Source organism: Tetrao urogallus (genome assembly GCF_951394365.1).
Source record: "Tetrao urogallus genome assembly, chromosome: 12".
In the NCBI taxonomy this organism is placed as follows: Eukaryota; Metazoa; Chordata; class Aves; order Galliformes; family Phasianidae; genus Tetrao; species Tetrao urogallus.
In genome coordinates this window covers 4,174,312-4,196,728 of record NC_136825.1, presented here as the reverse complement: position 1 = coordinate 4,196,728, position 22,417 = coordinate 4,174,312, and the positions used below count along the sequence as shown (strand labels likewise).

General features: G+C 42.6%; 1 protein-coding gene across 1 annotated transcript; it reads left to right on the top strand.

The window, feature by feature from the left end:
- Positions 1-12,967: 12,967 nt before the first annotated feature.
- HSD17B2 (hydroxysteroid 17-beta dehydrogenase 2) lies at positions 12,968-21,107 on the top strand (the record flags this gene model as incomplete). Its single annotated transcript, XM_079541367.1, has 5 exons — positions 12,968-13,226; positions 16,781-16,993; positions 17,135-17,320; positions 19,482-19,619; positions 20,749-21,107. The coding sequence occupies 5 exons, from the start codon at positions 12,968-12,970 to the stop codon at positions 21,105-21,107; spliced, it is 1,155 nt and encodes a 384-aa protein (XP_079397493.1).
- Between the last annotated feature and the right edge of the window lie 1,310 nt (positions 21,108-22,417).

Genomic DNA, 22,417 nt, shown 5'->3' with positions numbered 1-22,417 from the left:
CCTCTTTGCTTCGGTGCCTTTTCAGGAGATTGACCTACGGAAGACGCAATACAAACACACATTAACGCCAATCTGAGTTGTAAGATCGCTTCGCGTCCAGCTGTTCACAGCTGGGAAAGCCGGCTCCGAGGCACAGGTTGGACCGGCGCACCGTCAGAACCGACCCGCGGGACCCGGCACCCCTCGGTCGGGCGGTGCTCGGAACAGCCCGGACCCGCAGCCCGCCGTCCCGCCCGTACCTGCTCGGAACCCGCGGCCTTCCGCTCCGCCTTCCCGCAGTGCCACCCTGCCGCGGGGCTTCACGGGAAATGGAGTTTCCCAGGGACGGTGGGAGGATGCCGAGTCACAAGATGGCGTCGGGGTGCTGGGGGTGAGTTAGAGGATGCTGAGTTTGTCTCAGTGAACACCAGCGATGTGGAGCTGTGTTGGGCTGTGTTAGGCTGTGTGCCCGGAAGGTGCTGCCTTCCCCTTTCCCTCTGCAGCAGGACTCGATCAGAGCTTGTTTCTTGCTGTGAGGGTGCTTTAAAACGGGGAGTGTCCAATGGTTATTGAAGCCTGACCTTTCCCCTCAGTGCCAAAGCTTCACAAAGGCTATATCACTAATCACTGAATCGTTAAGGATGGAAAAGTCCCCTAGGATCACCAAGTCCAGCCCAACTCACCCCACCTGCCCACAGACCACATCCCTTACTGCCACATCCCCACAGCTCTGGGACGCCTCCATGGGTGGTGGCTCCCCCACCTCCCTGGGCAGCTGTGCCACTGCATCACTGAGAAGAAATGTTTCCTAATACCCAACCTGAGCCTTCCCTGGAGCAGCTTCAGGCCATTCCCTCTCATCCTATTGCTGTAACCTGGAAGAAGAAGCTGACCCTCACCTCTCCGCAACCTCCTTGTGGGAATTGTAGAAAGCAATAAGGTTTTCCCTGAGTCTCCTCCAGAAGAATAATTAATAATACCTAATCTGCACAGTGGTTCTAGCATTCCTTGATCTGTACAGCATAATACACTAAAGGAAGAGTTAATCTCATGGAGGTTGAAAAGTTTTTGTTAGTGAGGAAGCAATGCATCACGGTGACTAACTTCAACAGAATTGCTTCTGAGTTGAGCACCAGCCATCCTGCATGAGCAGTAGGAGGAAGACAGCACAGAATTATACTCTCAAAGTCTGTTTTGTGGTATTTTCCCTTTTTCGTTCAGAGAAATGTGAGTCACCTGGGGAATGTCAGGAAACACAAGAAGTGAATTATCTGTCAAAACTGCTTAAAACATGTGAGCTTCCATTTTGCAAAACCTTGAGAGAAGTAGACAAAATACGCCATGATTTATTTTGATTGATGCCTGGCAAGAATTAAAGCGAAGCAGATTCTAAGAAGAACTATTATTTCTTGCAAGTGAACCTATGTGGCTCTTAAATGGCAATATCTGGCATAGAACATATGCTGCACATGAGGGGAGCATACACTGTCATGCCAGTTGATTTCCGTTGTCTGAGAAAACAGATTGTGTTTCAGTGGAATATTGCAGAACTGGTTGATAGGAAGCCATAGAATCATAGAAATGTTTGAATTGCAAGGGACCTTTAAAGGCCATCTAGTCCAACTCCTTGTTGTGAATAGGGACACCTAGAACTCAGTCAAGCTGCTCAGAGCTTGGTCCACCTGACCTTGAGTGTCTCAAGGGATGAGGAATAATGGTGATGCAGGGATGGAGATGCTCAGTTTGTCCAGTTCAATTCCAAGCACACAGCAGGGCCGGATAGAGCAGGTTACTGAGAGCTGTGTTGGTATTGAACATATCCAGGGATGCAAACTCCACGTTAGCCACTTTATTAGCTCAAAGAGATTTGTACTTCCTGAACTGCATTTCTGACCTTGCACTCCATCTTATGTTGCTAAATCCTTGCATTTGAATAGGTTAACCTTAGAACATGGGTTTATCCTCTGGACTTTGTGATTCATTCATGCAGGGCAGATTGCAGGACTGAGACCTCTTTGTCTGCCTTCTGCTTTTCCTTACTTTCTGCCTGGTCATTGTGTCAGTTTATCTCATAATTAGTGTTAATGTTATGAATATAAGAAAACTGTAATTAAACTAAAACTTCTGCTCTTAAACCACTCTCAGTTTTATCCCTCATTGTAAGGAATGGTCTTTTTTTAATCATCAAAACATAGTAGGAAGCAGTCATTCCTCATTTCAGAATGGCAGATTTGACTACAGCTGGAAAAGTTGTCATTCAGTTTTGTAGTTAAAAAGCCAAATTTTAGCCCATCCTGTGGCTTTCTTTCATGAATGATTTCAGTAATGCAGAGTAACGCAGAGATTTCATGATTTCTTTCAATGATTTCAGTAATGCAGAGCAAGCACACAGGACTCTGAGGGCCAAATCTCTGAGCCCCTTCGTACCTGAACAATTGTATGCTTTAAAAGTGAGTACATTGAGAAACATCTGATGAAAAGACGAGCACAGTGTTCTAGAAGAGACCTTCACAGATGTTTTTACTCTCAGATTGAGGAGGACAGGTTCTGGAATGCAATTCTGAATGTCTTTAATTCAATCACTTAAAGCAAGACTTCTCATAAGTTAAGTAGGCAACTCCTTTGGAACAGAATTACACACATTTCAGTAACTGTCTGATTTGTTTTCAAGCGCGATTCAAGTGCATCCAGCTGCCCTGATTTACCACACTGATACGGGTTCCCTGCTGTAGTAAATTATAATTTAATTTCACTATCCATAGGTTTGCAGAAATCTTACCCACATAGCTAGCAAAACCAAGATGATGTCAGTGTGCTATGAATCACTGGCACAGAACATCCAACTGATGGTTGGACACACTACTTTGATCATGTGGAGAGATGTAAAGGATGTTTTGGCTTCACAAGATAATCATGTGCTATATCATATGTACTATAAACTGGAGGCAGATATGTCATTTAGTCTGTATCTGTGTCATTTAGTCTTGTACTGTGCTAATTTTCTGCAGGTACTGGAGCTGAGAGTAGAGGAGATGTGTCTTGTCTACTGTCCCAAGTCTCAGCTCGTAGCATTTCTGTGGGATTCTCAGTGGAAGCTAAGGGGAAAAGGAAACATTTGCAGAGGAGATGTTATCTGTCTTCAAACCTATTTCTGGTAGGTTCCTGGAGGTTTTCAAGAAAAGGGTGGATGTAAAACCAGGAACATGGTTTCTGGGCATGGTGGTGATGGGCTGATGGCTGGATGAGATGATCTTAGTGCTCTTTTCCAATCTTAATGATTCTTATTGTGCTTTCATTTCATGAGACTGTATTCAAGGTCTAAGCACTTCTTCTTCCACTTGTCTGGCAAGACAGCAGAACAGGCACTGGCTTAAAAATGATGCTGCCTGTTTTAGTTCTGCAATTACCTTGAAAGCATTGCAAAAATGACCTAATTTTTGCAGAGAAAGGATTAAGTAAGAATTTGAACATGTAAGTAAAGGAAAGGAAAACAGCTTCAAAAAGGGGTGCAATCTCTTTTCTTGTTTCAACCATGTTTAAATGAGATAATCTCTCTAAGGTTACTTAATGGCATCTTCATACTTACAGCAACACTGTTTTCTTATTTTTTTGTGAGGCCGTTTATCTGTTCTGTGGAATTAATGATTGTAGAATTCAGAATTTGTAAATATTTTATCATGTCCTGATGTAGGACTTTATTCTGAACCATTTCAAACCAAGTGGTTCTGGCACCAAACTGAGGTCTGCTTTGAAATGGATTTATTCAGATCCCGAAATGCTGAAGGTTGTAAACAGATACTTTGGCAAAGCAAGATGAATCCCTTATCTCTGCAATGGGGTAAATTTACAAAAGTTACACAGACAAGCAAGTTGTCAAATGCATTTATCTTCTGTGCAGAAGTCTTATTTGGACATGTTTTGTCCTGAAACGGTAACATGAGGGATATGTTCAAAGTGGGAACTTTTCCACTGGGAGTATGCGAGGGTGGCAGTAATGCAATTAACTGCAAGCTATTCTTGCTCTGAATTTTCATAATTAACAAAATTGTTGGTGTAGCATCTGGTTAAAACAAATTTTGATTTTTCTACGTTTATGAGGGAAGCAAAATCTGAATAACTTGGATTCCCGAATATTTGAATTTTTGTTCAATTTTTGCAGTAAAGAATTCTGACCAAGCTTTGCATTTATAGTATTTATCCTTTATCTTTTAACAAGTATCCAGCCAGTTATAATGTGATTTTTGTCCTGGATTAATTCCAGAATACACAATGGCTTAATTCACTGCTTGTGGCAGGTATGTATGGATAAGGATCAAACATCCAACATGTTGTGGACAAGCTGTATAAATTTAACTATTCTTCTGAATGACTTAGAAGAACAATATGTTCTAGTGACTGAATCTTGTATAATGACAATTTTGCATGTCTGTTATGTGATCTGGAAGTCACACATGCACACATACAAATTGTGTTGCCAAGGAGTCGTCCAGTAGCTGAATAAAATGACATACATAGAGCAAAATTGGTCAATCAGTTTACATTTTCAGCTCTAACAGCTCTCAGTCATTATTATCATAAGAATGTCTGTTCCAGCAGTTGTCATTTTAGCACTTTCTAAGAGAAGGCGTCATCTATTAAAAATCCTTCCCCAATCAATCACTGACGTCGCCTTTTAAGAATATTCTGGGAAATCCTGGCAAAGCGGTTTGAATCCATTGAGTGCCCACTTCATTAATAGAAAAGCCAAACAGACTTCACTCTTTGTGTCTCTCGTGCTGTTTTGTCCTTCAGGTGGTTAATCACATGGAAGTAACACATGTGACAGCTTATCAGGCAGAGTCATCCCACCTTCCATCACGTGCTATCTGCCTGTGGAGAAAAAGCCTTCTATAGTTGTTGAGGCAGGCCTGCAATCATTGTAGATTATGCTAGAAGGAGGGATCTCTGCTGCCATTGGCTCTACAGCTTCTGTAGCTAATCTTGGTGCAATGGCACATCATTGTTGTGTTACATAATTGACATTCGTAAAGCCAGAATTGTGAAATTATTTGAGTTGTTAAATTTCTATAACTGGTTGCCCACTGGTTTCTTCTAGCTACAACAGTTGAAGTTACGGCATCCCACCATATCTTGGGATGAAGGTGCTGTGAAGTATGAACTTTGCATTTACTTTCCTCTTTAGGGGAGTAAGAAGAGGAAGATTAAGTGCAAAAAATCAAGGCTAAACTGAACTGAACTGTAAACTGATTGACCAATTTTGCTCTATGTATGTCATTTTATTCAGCTACTGGACGACTCCTTGGCAACACAATTTGTATGTGTGCATGTGTGACTTCCAGATCACATAACAGACATGAAAAAGCAGTAGTGTACTACAGATATACAGGTGTCTATAGCCTGCTTAGTGCATCATGCTGAGACTACACCAGCATGCTAAGAAAGGCTGAGGCAGTCATTTTTTCCCCTGTATTGTGTTCTGTGGCTGCACTTTCAGCCTTTGAGTTGTGACTTGTATTACAGTTACACTTGTCTTAAGTCACAGGTGGACGGATCTGTCCAGTTACAGGAAATGAGCTGTGCTCTTGAACCTGCAGCAGTTCTGTCAAACAGCATCCTGGAAACGATCTCAGCTGGCTTAGCATCTCGCTGGTGCTTTTTCTGTAGTTTCTGTCTGAAAGATGGCTGTGGTGCAATGGAAGCAGGTTGTGTACTGTATCTGTAGATACATTTATATGATAGTATGGGTGCAGCCTGGGTGAAGAACTGGGATTTGAAGCTTCTGCTGGCAAGTTGGTTCACGTTCTGACACACTGCGCCTTCAAACCCAAACAAGAGCCTCGCTTTTGTGATGTTTAGATTCCTGCCAGAGGTGGTATTAAGAATATTGAATACTTGCCTGCTTCTCCCTGTACATTTGGGTGCCTCATCTCCATTTGCCAATTGGAATAGATCTGTGGGGATGAAAGACTGACAGATGATACATAAGCAATGAAACACATGGAAGCAAAATTATACTCCTAAATACACAAGCAGGTTCCATGTGTGCAATTTGGATCTGGCAAGTTTGGCCAGTATCTACTCATTTCTGTCAGCACTTCCTGTGGTCTCATTTTCATGACCACTTTGAAAGCACAGTGCCTTTCTCTTCTCTAGAGTCATTCTCTGGAACAGCCTTTCCTTCTTTTGTACAACTTTTTTTCAGACTACGTCATTTGATCAAAAGCAGTAGTGATCATCAGTTCTTTGTCACCAGATAAAAGGGCAAGAACTTTTACACTTCTACACGATATTGGAATTCTAATTCAATAGCACCAAGATAGATTTGACCCGAGTTTTTACTTTATTTAAAAATAAAATAAAAACCCAGTTTAAGAGAAGCAAGAATTGCTCATAGGCTGCTACTTGCAAATCCTGGTTTCAGCCTATAGATTGGATCATAAAGTTAAATTGAATACCAGAATATTTAACAAGTAACATAAAATCCTTGAGAGTTGGAAATACTCTCTGCTTTAAAATGTTATAACTCAGAAAATAAAAGAAAATTGAAAACTTGTATCAGCTCATTATTAATAGTCATGGAGATACAAAGCCACCTTCGATATCTGTGCATAGCACTGCGAAGTTAATAGAAACCATCACACACATCTGAAAACTTCCCTAAAAACATATCTAGAAGAGTTGTTAGGTGTGAACTATCTAATTACATTCCAGCTTGTTAGAATATAAATCCCAGAGCTGAGAACACTCTTAGGTTGTGCATGTTCCAGAAAGAGCCCGTGACTTTGCAGAGTTTACTGCTCCTCAGCAGTACAGTGCAGCTCAGCAGCCAGCAGCTGCCTTCTGCTCACTCTGTGCATCCTGTGTAGAGTTCTGTTCCCAGACACATTTGTTCATTGTAGAGGTGGTGTCCCGAGTTGCAGCAAATGAAAAAAGCAAACGAATGCATTATGGAGAACAGGTTCTCCTAACGCTGTGGTCATTGAGGTGGGTTAATGATGTGGGCTATAGATCGCTGTTAATTGTAATAATTGTATCCGTAAGTTTATATACATACATATTCTGGGGGCAAGATGCAGGACCTGTATGCCATCTGACATTTTTGACAAGCTCTCCAGAATTAATCTGTCTAGGAAATGCTGTGCTCAGCTTAATTATGGAAAGGCTGCATCTGTGCTCAAAGCTGTTGAGAGATGGAAGAAAGTAAAAATGTCCACTAGGGTTGATTGACTGCTTTCAGCCTGATGAATAAAGACAGATGGTTACTAGTTATTTTTCCTTAATGGATTCTGGAGCTCCATTTGGTGGATGAATTAAAGTTATAGGTCCCAAATCTGCCTTTGAAGCTACATGTGCATAGCTCTTGGTGATTCAAGCAAAGTTTGCATGCGATCAACCATGAGAGAGGCTTGCCCTAAGGCTTTCATAAACATTCTTAAAAAGCAGATTTGGACTAAAAAAATAAAGCCATGTGACAGTTTACAGTATTAATAAAATAAATTGCAGCTCAGGAATGAATCTCATGCAGGGGGTGATTTGTTTGGTGCACATGTGTACTGATTCCCATAGAATCTGTGCCCCTCCTGGGGCTTGGCAGTGTTTTAATGCTGGCTGCAAAACATGGAGACGTCCATAGAAGTGGCACTTGAAAACTGTTTCACCTAGAAAGTGCAGGGAATAATTTTAGGGTGTGTATTCATTTGCATGAATCCATCAGCAAGGGCATATCAGATCTGTGTGGAGGAGATCTTTCTGACAGGCTCTAACTCTGCAGGCTTGCACATTTAGATACATGCATCTGAATGTTTATGTTCTTTACTGGTGCACGATGTCAATGTTTATCTTTAAGAATTCACACAAGTGTGGGTGTGGGTTCTCAGGAAGTGTTTAAACCTAATAAGCATTTGGAGCCTTGGAAGCTATTAAATCATCTGATGAATTTTATATAAGCAAATAGTCACAGTGATTTTAATGGGAGAAGATACAATTACAAGCAGACAATTTTTGAGTCAGGATTTAAGGTTACTCCACAAAATAAAACATCTGAGATAGTATAATGAAGAGAAATACAACAAGACAAAACAAAATGACGTTTATCGTAAGATTTTCCACAGTTAGCTGCTTGTCTAGAGAAAAAATGAGGTTTAGCTAAAATACTGCCTGCCATAGATCCATCAAAACCTCCCCCAAACCCCAAAAAGGACCTTGAGATGTCATCTAGCCTGTCCCCTGCTCCAAAGGAGGAACATCCATCACTGACAGCAGTTGCAGCAGTTCACCAGCAGCACAGACATCACTGAGAAGCCACAGGAATGCCCTTCAGATCAGCAGCATCGAAGGAGAAATGGGTGGCATTCGGTATGTAGCAAACACATTCAATCAAAGCAGCAATGTAAGCCATTGATTAAACACAGACTGAGGTCGTGCTTCCTCAACAGGAAAAATGCATGGCTTTGTGTTCCCAAAGCGAGGGACTCGTCCTTCAAGTGGCAGAAAGCAGAATGCTTTTAGGGCAGGTGGCACTTTGTCATCGTTGATCACTTAATGCTTTTTGAATCATCTTTCCTTTTTCATCTCTTTTCATTTCCGTGTGCAGCTCAAACTCTGAGGAAATGCTAAAAAGGAATGAATTCTGTTTAGAGGAGAAGTTGTCAAGAGTATGCAGATGGATGGAAGATGCGTCACAGATCACAGAATCATAGGACCATCAAGATTGGAAAGGCCACCAAAATCACGTAGTCCAACCATGCTGTAGGGCCCAGATTTCAATGGGAACTAATGATCTACTGTAATCATTGGAGGCCCTGCTGTGCTGGGACTGCTGTAATTCCATCACTAATGTTATCTGTCTTAGCGACTCGGTTTGTTTGCTCTTGCTTTATATCAGACTTTTGATTAACTATGCCTAATTTTCGGTGTGCTTCCTTAATGAATTTAATTGTGGTGAAAATTATGTGACTTCTGTGTGGGTGGAGAGGAAAAGTTACAGAAAACAGATGCAAAGAATATTTTTTGCTGTTGAAGTGCTTGTAGGGTCTACATGACCTATGGTTAAGAAACTCTCCATAGTAAGGTGAGGGAAATCTTGGCTGCTCCTGAAGCACCAGCAAAATAAAACAAGAAGGCTGTGTGAAAGGTGGAAATTGTATTCTGGGCTCACAGATGCTACCATTAACTTCACGAAGGCAGTGCCAGGGAAAGGGAAAGGAATAGAGTTCATATCATAAAAATATAGTTGGGAAAACAAACTAATCTTCCAATCCAGAGTACAGCTTACATCCTTATTGATCCTAAACTGAGGCACAGTGCAAAGGGGATTTCAGGGAAGGCTCTGTTGCTGTCAGAGAAGTGGGCTGAGATAAACTGATACTTCTCTAACACTGATGGTTCAGTGAAAGCCGTTTCATGATAGTGGTGACAGAAGAAAGGCAGGCAAGTGTCATTTCTCATGTGGATGATGTAGAGATGATTCCTGGCTGACTCCCTTAAGATACCTAATTGCCTTTATTTTTTAATTATTCCATCCTCTTTTGGAAAGATAGCGGCATTTTCTTAGATAAAAAATGACTTATTTTGGAAAGAGTGCAATCCTCTTTCAACTGTTCTTGAAAGAAACAGTAGAAAACATCCTTTGCAAATTATTTCTCTGATTAGAGATGTTTTGTCTATTGCAGAAAATTTACAGAGGTTGAATGGAGTTCATGCTAATAGCAAGGCAGAACTTACAGCCTATGGCTGTATGACCCTCTGCTTCACAGGTACAGCTGCTGCAGGCACTGAATTCACATGAGAAATTCATTCAGGCTGCAATTGCTTTTTTTGATGGTCATATAAAGCTAAGGTATGCATGGCGTGGGTACCTGCCAAAAGAATTTGTAAGTCCTGGCTACAGAAGTTGCTCACTCTGAGGTTCTTGTACTTGAGAAAGTTAACAGGAGATTTATCTGAGGAAGTTATTGTTGTTATTATTATCATAACCATCACTAGCTATAGCACTATTAGGTTTTGTGGATGAGCTGCAACTAATTCTTCACTGCCATGTGATCTTAAGGGATCACCACTTATGTCTGAATTCTCAGTTTTTACAATTATAATTACTATGTTTCTAAAGACAATATTTCCAGTAACTAAGAGGTATTTCTTGATTTTCCATAACACATACCTCTTTCTACAGGAATAATTTTCCCTGTGGTCTACGATCTCAATAGTTGATGACAAAGCAGAGGTTACACAGCATTATTTCCAGATGCACATAACCGTTTTTTGCACTGTTCAGTACACGTCTGTGCTTTCAGAGATCTTAATTCACAAAGGTATTTGTCTACACTCCCAGCTTTAGGCAGTTGAACAGTTCCATTGTCTTTACTGGGATAAGTGCTGTGTTTTGAGTTGAGTGCATGAAGAGACAGAGAACTTGCTGAAGGCAAAAGGTTATCTCAGCCTTTGTATAGGAGTTTGGTAGTATTTGTAAGTACAAAGTCTTTTTGCCCAAATTAGTTTTGTGTAGGAAAATTCACTAATTTCCACATCCAGACTGTAAGCCTGAAAGTGCTTGTACAGCCATTAAATCCACTGAGATCCAAATGTATGGAGTCTCAGAAACTGTAGTCAATCAAAGTAAATCATTTCATATTATTGCTATATATGTATTTAATCCTGAACAACATCTTCCTGTCTCATTTAATGATTAATTTGGTGAAACAAATTCTGAAGTATTTTCTGCTGGAATTATTTTCCAGACAAGAACTGCCCTGCAGAACATGAAGTGGAGCTGCAAATGTGCACAAAGCATGTGAAGCAGGGGCACTTGGCAGTGACAGGCATCTTCTTTTGCCATCAATTAATTGCCCTTCAAAAATGGCCACTTAGCATGAAGATTTGTACAGTGGGCATGCTTGACCCCCACTTCTATTCTGCTGTTTGACATCTGCGTGGGCTGACTGTGGAAGCAGTGTTCAGACTTCAGAATGTGTAGGGTTCTGGGGCATAAGGGGACAGGACACTGAGCTATGGTGTGATGGCTCTGGAAAGCTAGGAAGAAGGATAAATATCCTGGCAAAGAAAGAGAGTCAAATTTAGCTCAAAATCAATTAGCCCAATCCATCCTCTTTGTAAGATGGAGCCCCATCCTCATCAGCAAAACTGTCAAGAAGGAGGGGAGGTAAGGATGAATATTCACAGCATAAGTAGGCACAGCACAGAGAAATAGGAAATGATGCAAACTCAGTTGCAGTCCTGTGTTAATGTACAGCCGTGAGGAGCAGAGACACATTGAAATCAAACAGAGGAATGTGAGTGCTTTCTTGAGATGGACGGGGGCATGAGATGGTAAAACTTTGCTCACTGCAAAAATTGTGCTGAAAAATCAAGCTGCAATCTGCCTGTGCTGGTGCTGGAGAACGTGCTGAGTGTACCTGAGGTGGGTTCTCCGCGTTAACACGTCTCAGCCATTTCTAGATCATTCCCTTCTTTCAGGGAAGTCCTTTAGTGACTTGCCCCAGGTGTGAACCATGTATGCATTCGATTTTATTCCCCCACTACCGGGTGAGCATGTGGCCAGCCTCATTAAAAGTTGCCCCAAGGCCTTCAGTGCTTCTATCTTGCATTCAAAATACAGATTCAGCATTAATTCAGACACAGATCCCCCACTCGTTCTGCACCTCGGTGGGCGCAGACGGGAGTTGGGACAGCACAGTGCTGTGCCAAAACCTGAGCTCGTGTATCCTCCAGCGTGTGAGCTGATGCTTTCACTGCTGCCACATCGGCGGTCACCTAAATCACGCTGTAAAGACCAGTCAGTGAGGAAAACCAGAATTCTCCAAGGAAATCTTTGAAAAGAGAGCAGGGTAGAGCTGACTTATGGGCCACCATGCTAATAAAAGCAAAAGCAGCAAATGGCAGAGGTGAGTGAGAATAGCTCGCATTTTGTGAGAGTGTTACGGCGGAAGGGTGGGTGGATGAGTGATCAGAGTGCAGTGAATGACGAGCAGACCTCATCTGGGTGATGTTCCTTTAAGAAAGTGACCTCATCTCTAATGTAAACTGCATATAGAGGTATGTAAATGTTTTTACTGGCTGTAAAAATTTATAGTCAATAGATTTACCATCCCATAAAACCACAGAGGAATAACGGAATGGAAACATGCCTGTGTCCCATGCTAGGTCTGCGCCCTGAGCTTCCACCTCCCTGTGTCTGAAGCAGGGCTGTCTGCAAATAGCTGCATCCTATGGGCTGGTTGTGATCTCAGACCAGTTAGCAAGGTCTGTTACAGAGATAACATGCCTGAAGTGCATTTCACGCCTTGTAGCTGGATGACTGTTACAACACCCTTTTCTTTTTTAAACAACCTTCAGAGTACACCACCGTAGATGTCAGATCTCTCAAATACAGTGATTTGTTTGCATGTGTATTTTTGGTTTGCTTAGGGTATGGAAGGGATACTTCCTGCTTTAATCAGCATTAATGGAGCTGGGCTGAGAGCTTCCCACAGTTGTGCCATATGTCATTGCTTAACTTGATGGCAGCACCACCTGTGCCATCCTACCCTGACATTCCCCATCACACCCAACTCCTCAGAAACTACACCCAAAGTTTTCATACGGGACTTTTCCCAGTAAATCAAGCAGTTTGTTTTTTCTTTTTCTTTTTTTTTTTTTTTTTAACATCTCTAGGGAAATGCACTTTAAGGACACACAGAGCATATAGTGGGGAATTTTTTCCCGAAGCCAAGTGCTTGCTGCATCATGTCCATTCCCACTGCTGTCAATCATTACTCAGCCAGCACATTATGCAGAAGGTGGAGCTGTCAGGCAGTAGGAATAAAAGGTAAGAAAAGCCAGAAGGCTCCTGCTTGTTGCAGATGCCAAGGGTGAGTGAGATTATGTCAAACCTTTACAGTCCCCTCTCCCCGCCCCACCCCTCACCCTGCCCCTATATAAGTGGGCTGCAACCACCAGCACCTACTCTGCCTTCCTGCCTGGTGCCTGGGTGATGGATGTTCTCCCCAGCAGCTCCTTGGGATGGCTCTGTGTGGCCATCCCTGTGCTTTTTGGGCTCTGCTTGGCCAAGAGGAGATACGAAGACCATGTGCTGCTCCAAATTGTGCTGCCTGCCTTGCTGGGACTGCTGTGTGTGGCCGTGCTGGGCATGTGCTGGGGGCTCATAGTGTTCTGCAGTACATGGCTCAGCTGCTCGGTATACCTGGATGCAGGGCCACTACCTGTGGGTGACAAAGCCGTGCTCATCACAGGTAAGGGGCTCGGGGAACAAAGATGGGCTCTGCATGAAGGTGTGCTGGAAAAGTTTCTGCTCTTCAGGTTGGAATTCTCTGAAATGTGTGCTTATAGGTAATGCTTCTATTCTCTTCTTGTTTTACTTGCTTTTCCAGAGTTGTTTTCTTTCTTTTTCCTCATTCTGAACTTAAGTAGAAAAACATCTTAACAGATGCCATTATTTTAAGTATTTCAATTAATCCTTACAAGTAGCTTTTCAGATATGCTTGTGAAAATGACTGGTTGGAAAGAAAGCCCACGAGAATACTTACAATGGGCTAATTGTTGAGGAGAGACATTAATTTCTGGGAGCCCTCAAAAGACTCCACTCATGCCTTACTTCAATTTGCTGCACTGGATGCTGAGGTACCGCTGTCTTCTGATGCACTGTGTGTACTGTGCCTGTAATTCAGGGCACTGCTTTGGTGCTGTCTCTATGACACAAAGTGTGTTTGGGAGTGAGTGATTTGCCCCCCTGGCTGGGGAAGCTCAGAGCTAACGACTTTGCTCTGTTCTAATGCTCTGAGCCACTCAGAACCCCCTTTGTTTTTCAGGGGTGGCATTTTTGTAGTTTTGTGGCTGTACTCTTGTTTCTTCTGAGACTTTCAGTGTTGCTGTCTGTGTTAATTAGTCTTCTGAAGTGGAAAGCCCACCCACTCATTCTTGCACTAACTTAAAAAAAAAAAACCACACACACACTTTTTCTGTTTTTCCCTATGGAAAGCTGAGTCAAGTCGCTTTGGATGATTGAGCTATTTATTATAGTATTTCACTTTGTTTTATAGGGACTCCTGGAGGTGATTTAGAGCTCCCTGACAGCACTGCTGTGGGGATTAAATACAGAACTTGGAGCACAGGGCAAGCATGGGATTTCCTCTCTTTCTTTCACAGCCAGGGTGAAGAGGGGCCCTGGGCATGGGAAGGGGCAGTGCTGCTCTCTGTGAGCTGTCGAATCAGCAGTTCTTCAGGGAACACTTCAGAGCTTATCTCTAAAGGGCCAGAGTTAAAACAGTACCAGGCGGGGAAGAGCTCTGGGTTACGATGCAGCGACCGTCTGCTTTCTTTGTACCTGTGCTGCAACTGTCCCAAACAAATGCAAGTTCAGACACCTCTGGCAGATGATGCAGCTGCAGAAGCTCTTCTGGGTCTTCTTGAATCCAGATGGTATGCAATCAATCAGACCCTCCTCAATCAAAATGAAAGTTTTAATCAATGCGATTCCCAGTTGCTCTGCCTGCAGCGCTTACCACCCTCCCCCAGCTTTTGTGAGAGAAGACACAGGTGCACAGTGCCCTTAAATCAATTTTGGGTCCTTTTCTCCAGTTTAGAAGAGACCTGAGGCAGGTATTTCATGGGAAATGATTTCCTTGCACCATCCATCCCTGTATGGAGTGCTGCCGCTGCCCCATGTTGCCCACGGCTGCCTCTGGGTGGAGCACAGTGCTCTCAGTGCTTCTCTAGGGGCTTTCAGATGTGGTTCTGGACATCGTGTGCTGCTGCTGTTTGTAATTCACACCAGCAACTTGCCAGCCTGGTTGTCCAAACGCCCTTTCACACAAGCAGCTGCAGGTGTGTGAGCAGTCTGAAACACAGATGGAATATTTCCATTTACCCTCCTGCTGGGACTGAGTGCTTTGCTGTCCACAGCTGTGGCCTCAGGCACAACTGGGTTTTATAGACCCAAACTGAAGATGCAGGGTGGCAGGATTGTGAAATTCTTGCCTTGATTTTTTTTTTGTGTGTTGAGTGGGATGAACTTCTCCAGCTCAGTTGGTCTTTCCATTCCTGGGGGAAATGGTGCCCTGTGTTCCTGATGCTCAGGGTGAGTTGAAGAGAAGTTCTTAGTAATGACTTGGTTGCAGTCTGTACTGACTTCCTCTCTTAAAACAAGTTTTCTAGTGATTCACAGATGGCTGTTTTGTTTGTGGGGGAAATCTCTAATTCCTCTGCCCGCTCCCCAATTCAAGCTGTGTTGTAGGGCTTTTTCATGTGGAATATGCAGCTCCACGTCTGTGTCCCTACTGGAGAGGATGGAGGAGTTGAGATTTGAGCCAGGAATCTAATTCTCAGTAGAAGAGAGAAAGACAGAGCACCCCTGCTTACCCAGAAATCCATCATGTCTTTGAGGTATCTGCAGGCCTCCTCATGTTTCCTAGGGATTTCCAGGAATGTAGGCTTGTTCATTTCTTCCATATCAGGGCTGTGAGAAGTGAAATGTGATGGATGTCATGGTCTGGTACACTGTCAACAAATGGTGGATTTCAAAAATGCCAGAAAGCATTCTTTAAAGAAGGGATTCAACAGAGCATGAGTAATTTGTTTCAACATCTCGTGCTGATTGATCCAAGCACTGAGTACATGTTTCTTCCAAATCACCTGGAATTAATTTCTTTTCCACCTTCCAGTACTAAAGTCTCATGTAGGAGACAAAACCCAGAAATGGAGATCTAGCACGAGTTAAGATGAGTCTCCTTGGCACTCAAGCTCTGTTGACTTGAGGATTATGAGTGCAGGAGCTGGTCCATTATCAATGGTTGTAATAACTGCCTTTGTACAGGAATTGCAGATTAACCCTTATAGCTTTCTGGTAAGGTTACATGGGGAGACTTGCACTCCTTTGCAAATGAGGAAAAGGCAAATAGCCAACTGAAGTCCCATCCCTTTGTTTCACGTGAGGGTTTCCACCCATGCTGCAAATGGCTTTGGAAGTTGGGCTTACTCAGTGGGAGGATCTGTATGAGCCTGACTGTTGCTGTGCACTTACGTTAGTGATGTCTTGTGCATTTGGCAGTTTGTTGCTTTATATGTAAATATAAGTGTTTACAAAGTTTAGGAATAAGTCTGATACTAGAGAAGATTAAAAAAAAAATCTGATGCAAGTTTGCACAAATCAAATAGCTGGTGTAACTTGGTTTAGCCTAAAAATGCCTTTCTGGAGTTTCGTTAAGGCTTGAAAGCTTTGAATCGTTTTGCAGCTAAAGACAAAGTTGCTTAGCTTTAGCTTGGTGGTAGCCTGCGGCCAAAAGTATTCATCAGAATGATTCAGAGGGTAGATATTTGAATAAAACAACACAACTTCTTGAATTAAGATATATAATTCAATTGAATTGCAGTGCCCTGTATAATGCTTTGTCCAGATGAGATTTCACATTAAAATCTGGATTTTCTTTTTTTTTTTTTTTTCTAGGTACTTTCTTATCAGGTTTCAGTTTGTGTTTTGTATTAAATCAACTTTATTTCTTCTGTGTGTAAGGAATGAGTCTTAAAATCTCTGTGGGACAGAGTAAGCCGTTACTCTCAGCTCTGAGTGAGGAGGGGATGTTCTGTTGGTGTTTACTGAACATATGAAGGACCAGCTTCTCACCTCTTTACACTCTTTGCTCTCTTTCTGCTCTCATGCATCTCAGTCATTTCCTTTCATCTTCCTTTTGGTTACATCTGTATGCATTTTCAATCAGAGCTGCCTCCCTCTGTGTTAGTGATGATGATGACTTAGACTTGAAGTGTCTTCTCTGTCCTTGAATTCTTTCAGGAAGTGACACTGGGATTGGACACGCATTGGCCAAATACCTGGATAACCTGGGGTTCACTGTGTTTGCTGGAGTTTTGAACAAGGATGGTCCTGGAGCTGAGGAGCTGAGGCGGACCTGTTCCCAGAGGCTCTCTCTCCTACAGCTGGACATAACCAATCCCACCCAGGTCAAGGAAGCCTACCTGCAAGTCTCAGAGAAAGTGCAAAACACAGGTACAGCTTTTGTGGCATTGTATGGGATACTAATCTGTCTCTTACCTGTTGGCTTCATCGCGTCTTACGTACGTGGGTTATTTCCACCCCAGAGTCTGTGGCAGCTAAGGCGTGTGCATTTTTGTTTTCTCCTCTTCCCAGGGCTCTGGGGAGTTGTGAACAACGCAGGCATCCTGGGCTTCCTTGCTGATGGTGAGCTGCTGCCCATGAACATATACAGGCAGTGCATGGAGGTGAACTTCTTTGGGGCTGTAGAGGTGTCCAAGACCTTCCTGCCACTACTGCGGAAATCCCAGGGGAGGCTCGTGAACATGTCCAGCATGACAGGTGAGCTGAGTGAGAGCACCAAGGGAGGGTCTGGTACAGCAGGAAAAGCAATTGAGGTCCTTGGCATAAGTGCTGAGGAAGATGTTGGTTGGTCTTGCTCATAGACGTGCCCAAGGAATTAATACTTAGGTAATCAATGCAGGCTTCTGTTGAGTAGGCTGTTTTCAGAAATCAGCCCTTGAAGAGGAGTTTAAAATAATTAAAAAATGAACTGCTATATAGAACTATAAAACTCTGTTCTTGTGTTGTAGGTGATAGTTGCTGTGAGGGATAGTTCTGATTTTCTTCTAGGAAGATGGGCAATTTTCTAGAATGCATTCCAGTAGAAGTCTGCAACACCTCAGTTTGTGCACCCTTGAGCCACACCATGGTGATGCCCAAAGGTTTTTTGACTTATGCTAGGACAGGTATTCTTCCACTTAGGCTGGTTACAGCCAAATGCTCAGCTGGGCTATTTTTTTTAATACAGTGGATTGAAATTAAACTAGAAATAGATTTGGGATAAATTCATGACATCTGTGTTTACTATATATGCCTTTATAATATAACCTTCTGTTCTGGGATGACAGCTGAGTTTAAGATGTAGGAGGGGGAGTAATAGCAGTATCTCATAGCATCCCTGCTCCTCTGCTGTTGGCTCATTTGAAAACGAAACCTGCTAGAACAGAATATCATGATGCTGGAAGGTATCCTTGCAAGACCTCTTCAGGGTTTGCCATATCACCTGCTTTCCAATTTTCCTTTGTCCTGTCTGCTTGGGTTCTCACTTGTGTGCAGTTTGTGTCTACTTGAATCCTGCTGTATTGCCAAGGCATTACCTTCTGCTTCTGGCTTACCTCAAGGATGTGGCATCAGCCTGGCTGTGGCATTGTCATCTTCTGTCTTTTTTTCAATTCCAAGAATGCTTTTGTACATGCAAACCTATCTTAATGGCTCATTGCTAGCAATGAAGTCTTGATTTTTTTTTTTTTTTTAATTTTTTTTATTAATGAGGGACCATTGCCCTTGCAAGCTCAGAAACAGAGGACAGATCTGCTTTTTGAGCACCCAAGTGAAGCTTGTATTTTAAGTGTTTTGTGGCAGATGTCTTGATTCTTGGCACAAGTCCTCAAGCTGTCTTGCAGAGAGATAAACAGAGCTTTCCTATTCTGAATAATTTGCTGTTAAAGGAGTTAATAGTGACCTTGCTTAAACTATAGATGTTCACAAATGTTCTGATTTGGGTAAATAGCTTCCTCTCAACATGGGGTCTGAGGGTCCTTTGGTAAAACATTAGCAGAAAAGTTAGTGAGGTCTGATTGTGCTGAGCCTATTCCTGCCTGCAGAGAGCTACATTAACTGGATTTGAGGTTACCCTGACCTGAGAGGGAGAGCGTATGTGATTCAATTGGCTCAAACCAATTGAAACTCATCTTTTTTCAGTTGCATACAGGAGAAAAATTAACGTATGATTGGCCTGACTTCTTTTCAAGGAATGATTCTGCATGTGGAGCTCCTGTAGTATCCTGGTTCTTACAGTTAAAAAACAAAAACCAAAAACCTCAACAAATGGCACCGGTGGCTGATTAGGAAGTTTGCCTACGTTCAAAGATTTTCTTTTAAAGCTTCAAATATACTGAGACACAATGTTATGTCTGAAATGGAGGCTGTCCCAGAGGTTTTGCTGGGCTGCCGATGCAAGCAGGAGTGGTGTGCCTGAGGAAAAGGGGTGCCTGGTTTTGTAAAGCTGGAGTTGAGATTACTTGCTCTGTTATAACTGTAGTTTATAATAGGAGCTTGAAATTCATGCTATTGACAACAGGAATAGCAGTATTAATCTATCCTTTCACTGTTTATATGAAGTAACGCATTATCTGTGTTTTGGAAACCAGCTGTTGTATTGCATTTGAAGGTAAAGAGTGCTGCAAATTACACTTCATGTTTTCTGCTGTAGATGATATCTTACAAGGAGTTACTGAGCATAAATGCTATAAGCAACTGCTAATTTACAGCTCGCACTTTTTTTAACCTCCAGAAAGAAATGATTCCCTCACCGACTTGTCTTTAACCTCAGTGAGAGCCAAGTAATTCTGGTTGTGCTATAATCTTCCTTCTAAATCACTGAAATAAAGGCTGGAAAGAGCCAGTGTTAAGCTTTATCATGTTTATATTGCTCCTGCAGGAGGCATTCCGCTACCGAGGTATGCTGCATATGGAGCATCAAAGGCAGCTCTGTCCATGTTTTCTGGAGTAATGAGGCAGGAGCTTTCCAAATGGGGAATCAAAGTTGCTGCAATTCATCCATCAGGCTTCAGAACAGGTTGGTGTCTGACACTTTAGATAGTTCCTGCCTCTCTTTTCCCGCAGTCTCATGTCCTCAAGGAGAGCACTGAATGAGTCTCAGCACTTTCCTCTTCCTCATGTTGATTACAGAAATTAAGGTGCATGTACTTTTGACTGCTGCTCCCCTCCAGGTCTCATATCTCTGCCTTGTGATCCAGGGCAGAGGAGTGAACTCTTTGCTGTGGAAGTGCTTGAGCAGAGGTCTGTATTAAACAATACTGTAATCTTGTTATACCTTTCAGGTGATAGTGCACAGTTTGTTTTCAGAATCTCTCTGTATCCTCCCTCTGTTCTAGCTGGGGGGGGGGGGGGGGCAAAAAAAAAAACCCCAAACATGCTCAGTACTGCCTACTCAAAGTTCTGGTGACTTCACAAAGAATTCCTATGCCAGTGAAAAGCAAAACATGTATTCTTTTCATAAAAGCTCTCTCCCTTGAATGCTTCCCTTCCCGTGTGACACTGGCCTCTGCCAATATCCCCAGGTTTCTACCTTCAGGAGTCTGCTGTGCTATTGCCAGACTCTTAGATGGGAACTTCACCTGTCAAGACAAGTCTCAGTGTTGATGCTGTAAATATTTATTTAAAGATAGGTCTTTATTTGCAGCGCTTAATTCATATTTATGTAATAAATGCATTGGAAAGCAACTGCTTTCATTCTTACATGATGAAAATAACTTGTTTTAATCTAATACAAGCTTCATTCTTCATGAAACAGCTTATTAAAATACCAGTGCCTCTCATAAGAGAGGCACTGGGCCAACCCGATTTAATCTTGCCCATCTTACTTTGCCTCTCTCTTCTTTCAATGAAATCTCCTATTAATAAACACTAATTAGAAATACCCGTTTAAAAAAAAAAAAAAAAAAGTAAGGACAGAATGACATGGGAGGGAAAAGATACTGACTCTTTTGAGTAGAGCTGGTAACAGAATGGTGTATTAACACCATGCAGGTGTAACTAACCCGGTGTTTTGCTCTTCCCTTATGCAGTTCAGAACTACTGTGCCTCAGGGCTCAGTGGTGGGGAGTGCTTATTGCCTACAAATCATGGCTTAATTTTTTTTAACAACCCCAAACTCACTTTCAACCATGGCGTTACTGCTGCAGGTATCCAAGGCACATCAGAGCTGTGGGTGAAGCAGGAGAAAGAGCTGGTGGAGCACCTCTCAGTGGACGTGCAGCAGGACTATGGCAGGGACTACCTGCTGGGGCTGAAAAACTACCTGCTGCGTATCCCTATGTACTGTGATGTTGACCTCACCCCGGTGCTGAGCTCCATCCTGCATGCACTGCTCGCGAAGCGACCGCACGGCTTGTACACCCCTGGCAAAGGGGCTTATGTGCTGCTCTGCATCTTCTGCTACTTCCCACTCTGGTTCTATGACTTCTTAGTCAGTAAGTCGCTGGGACTTGAGTCCACCCCAAAGGCGCTGAGGGCATCAGAAGCTGAGAATGAGGACCTCTAAGGTATCTACTGGCATTTATCAGAGTTGTGATCACTGTGGAAAGAACTCTGTTTTAGGGCTCTGCTAATTGTTGTACTGCCTTTGGTATATGGAGTTTGAGTCGCCTTGTGAGTGGAGTGAAATCTCTGTGTTAAGAGCAGTGTTCAGGAAAATGGTGAATAAACAGATAGAAAACACAGGAATGGTCTTTCTGGAGTAACTGCAGTGTTTCCCTGTCTGTCTTCAGTGTAAGTTATCTTATGAGGTTATTGTCTGCTTGTCTGCTTCAACAACCAGTACCAACACATGGACAGATATCTAACCTGATTTTGAATCTTTTAGTTCACAACCTTTCTAAACCTTAGAAGCTGCATATTCCCATCACTTGAAAGACTTAAATGTTTAATGTATGTCCTTTTCACTGCAGCTTCAGTATTCCTTTCTCTATGGTTCTCTTGCTGTTGGACCTGAGAAATGATTGACTTTTTTTTGCCCAAGTTCTGTGAAGTATTGTTGTGACGTTTATGATGTGTCCTCTCTGGACTGAGCAACACAAATAGTATGGGGGGAGAGGAAATGAACAAAGACAGATGAAGATTTTCACCACGATGCCAACCATCTCTTTCCTGCAGTGTATTACTAATAACAGTGGTGTTGGCTGCTAACTTCATGTCATTGTTTAGCCTATTTTGCTGTTTCTGCTTCTTTATCTGTAATAATTAGTAAATTGATCTCACTTCTCTCTAGACAATACTTTATTCAGTTTTGTGGTTAATGAAGATTCATGACTGTTCACTTTTTCCTGAACACTTGCCTGTTTTTTCCTGTGTTTTCACTTGTCCTGTGAGTCTTGTGCTTTCGGTCACTCCTCCTGAATCCATTTGTGGTTGCCCATCTCAGCATTCCATACAACCCTTTCCCACACCTGAAGTTGAGCAGTACTCTGTTTTCCTACCTGGTCCCCTTCTTAGCATCACTTGGCTTTGTAAGGCTGTAATGTTCTGGAACAAGCCCCATCCCTGAGTTCCCTGTATCTTGCTTTGCTTCCTTTCATGTGATGAAGAGGACAAGCTGTTATGTTCTGGGCTTTCAATATAGGAGCTTTTTTCCTATCCTGATATTCTCATCTTCTGTCATAATCCTACTTGTGATTACATAGTCCTGATCAAAATTCAATTAAACTTGTGTTTGTAAACTTCTGTCTCCTTCGTGTACCTCATACAGCAATACCAGACTCTATTTGTGCCCAGAGGATGCTCTGCAGACTTTGCTCGCTGTTTCAATTTGTGTCCTGGTTTGGAAATCCTCCTTTCCTGTACACCTTGTTGTTA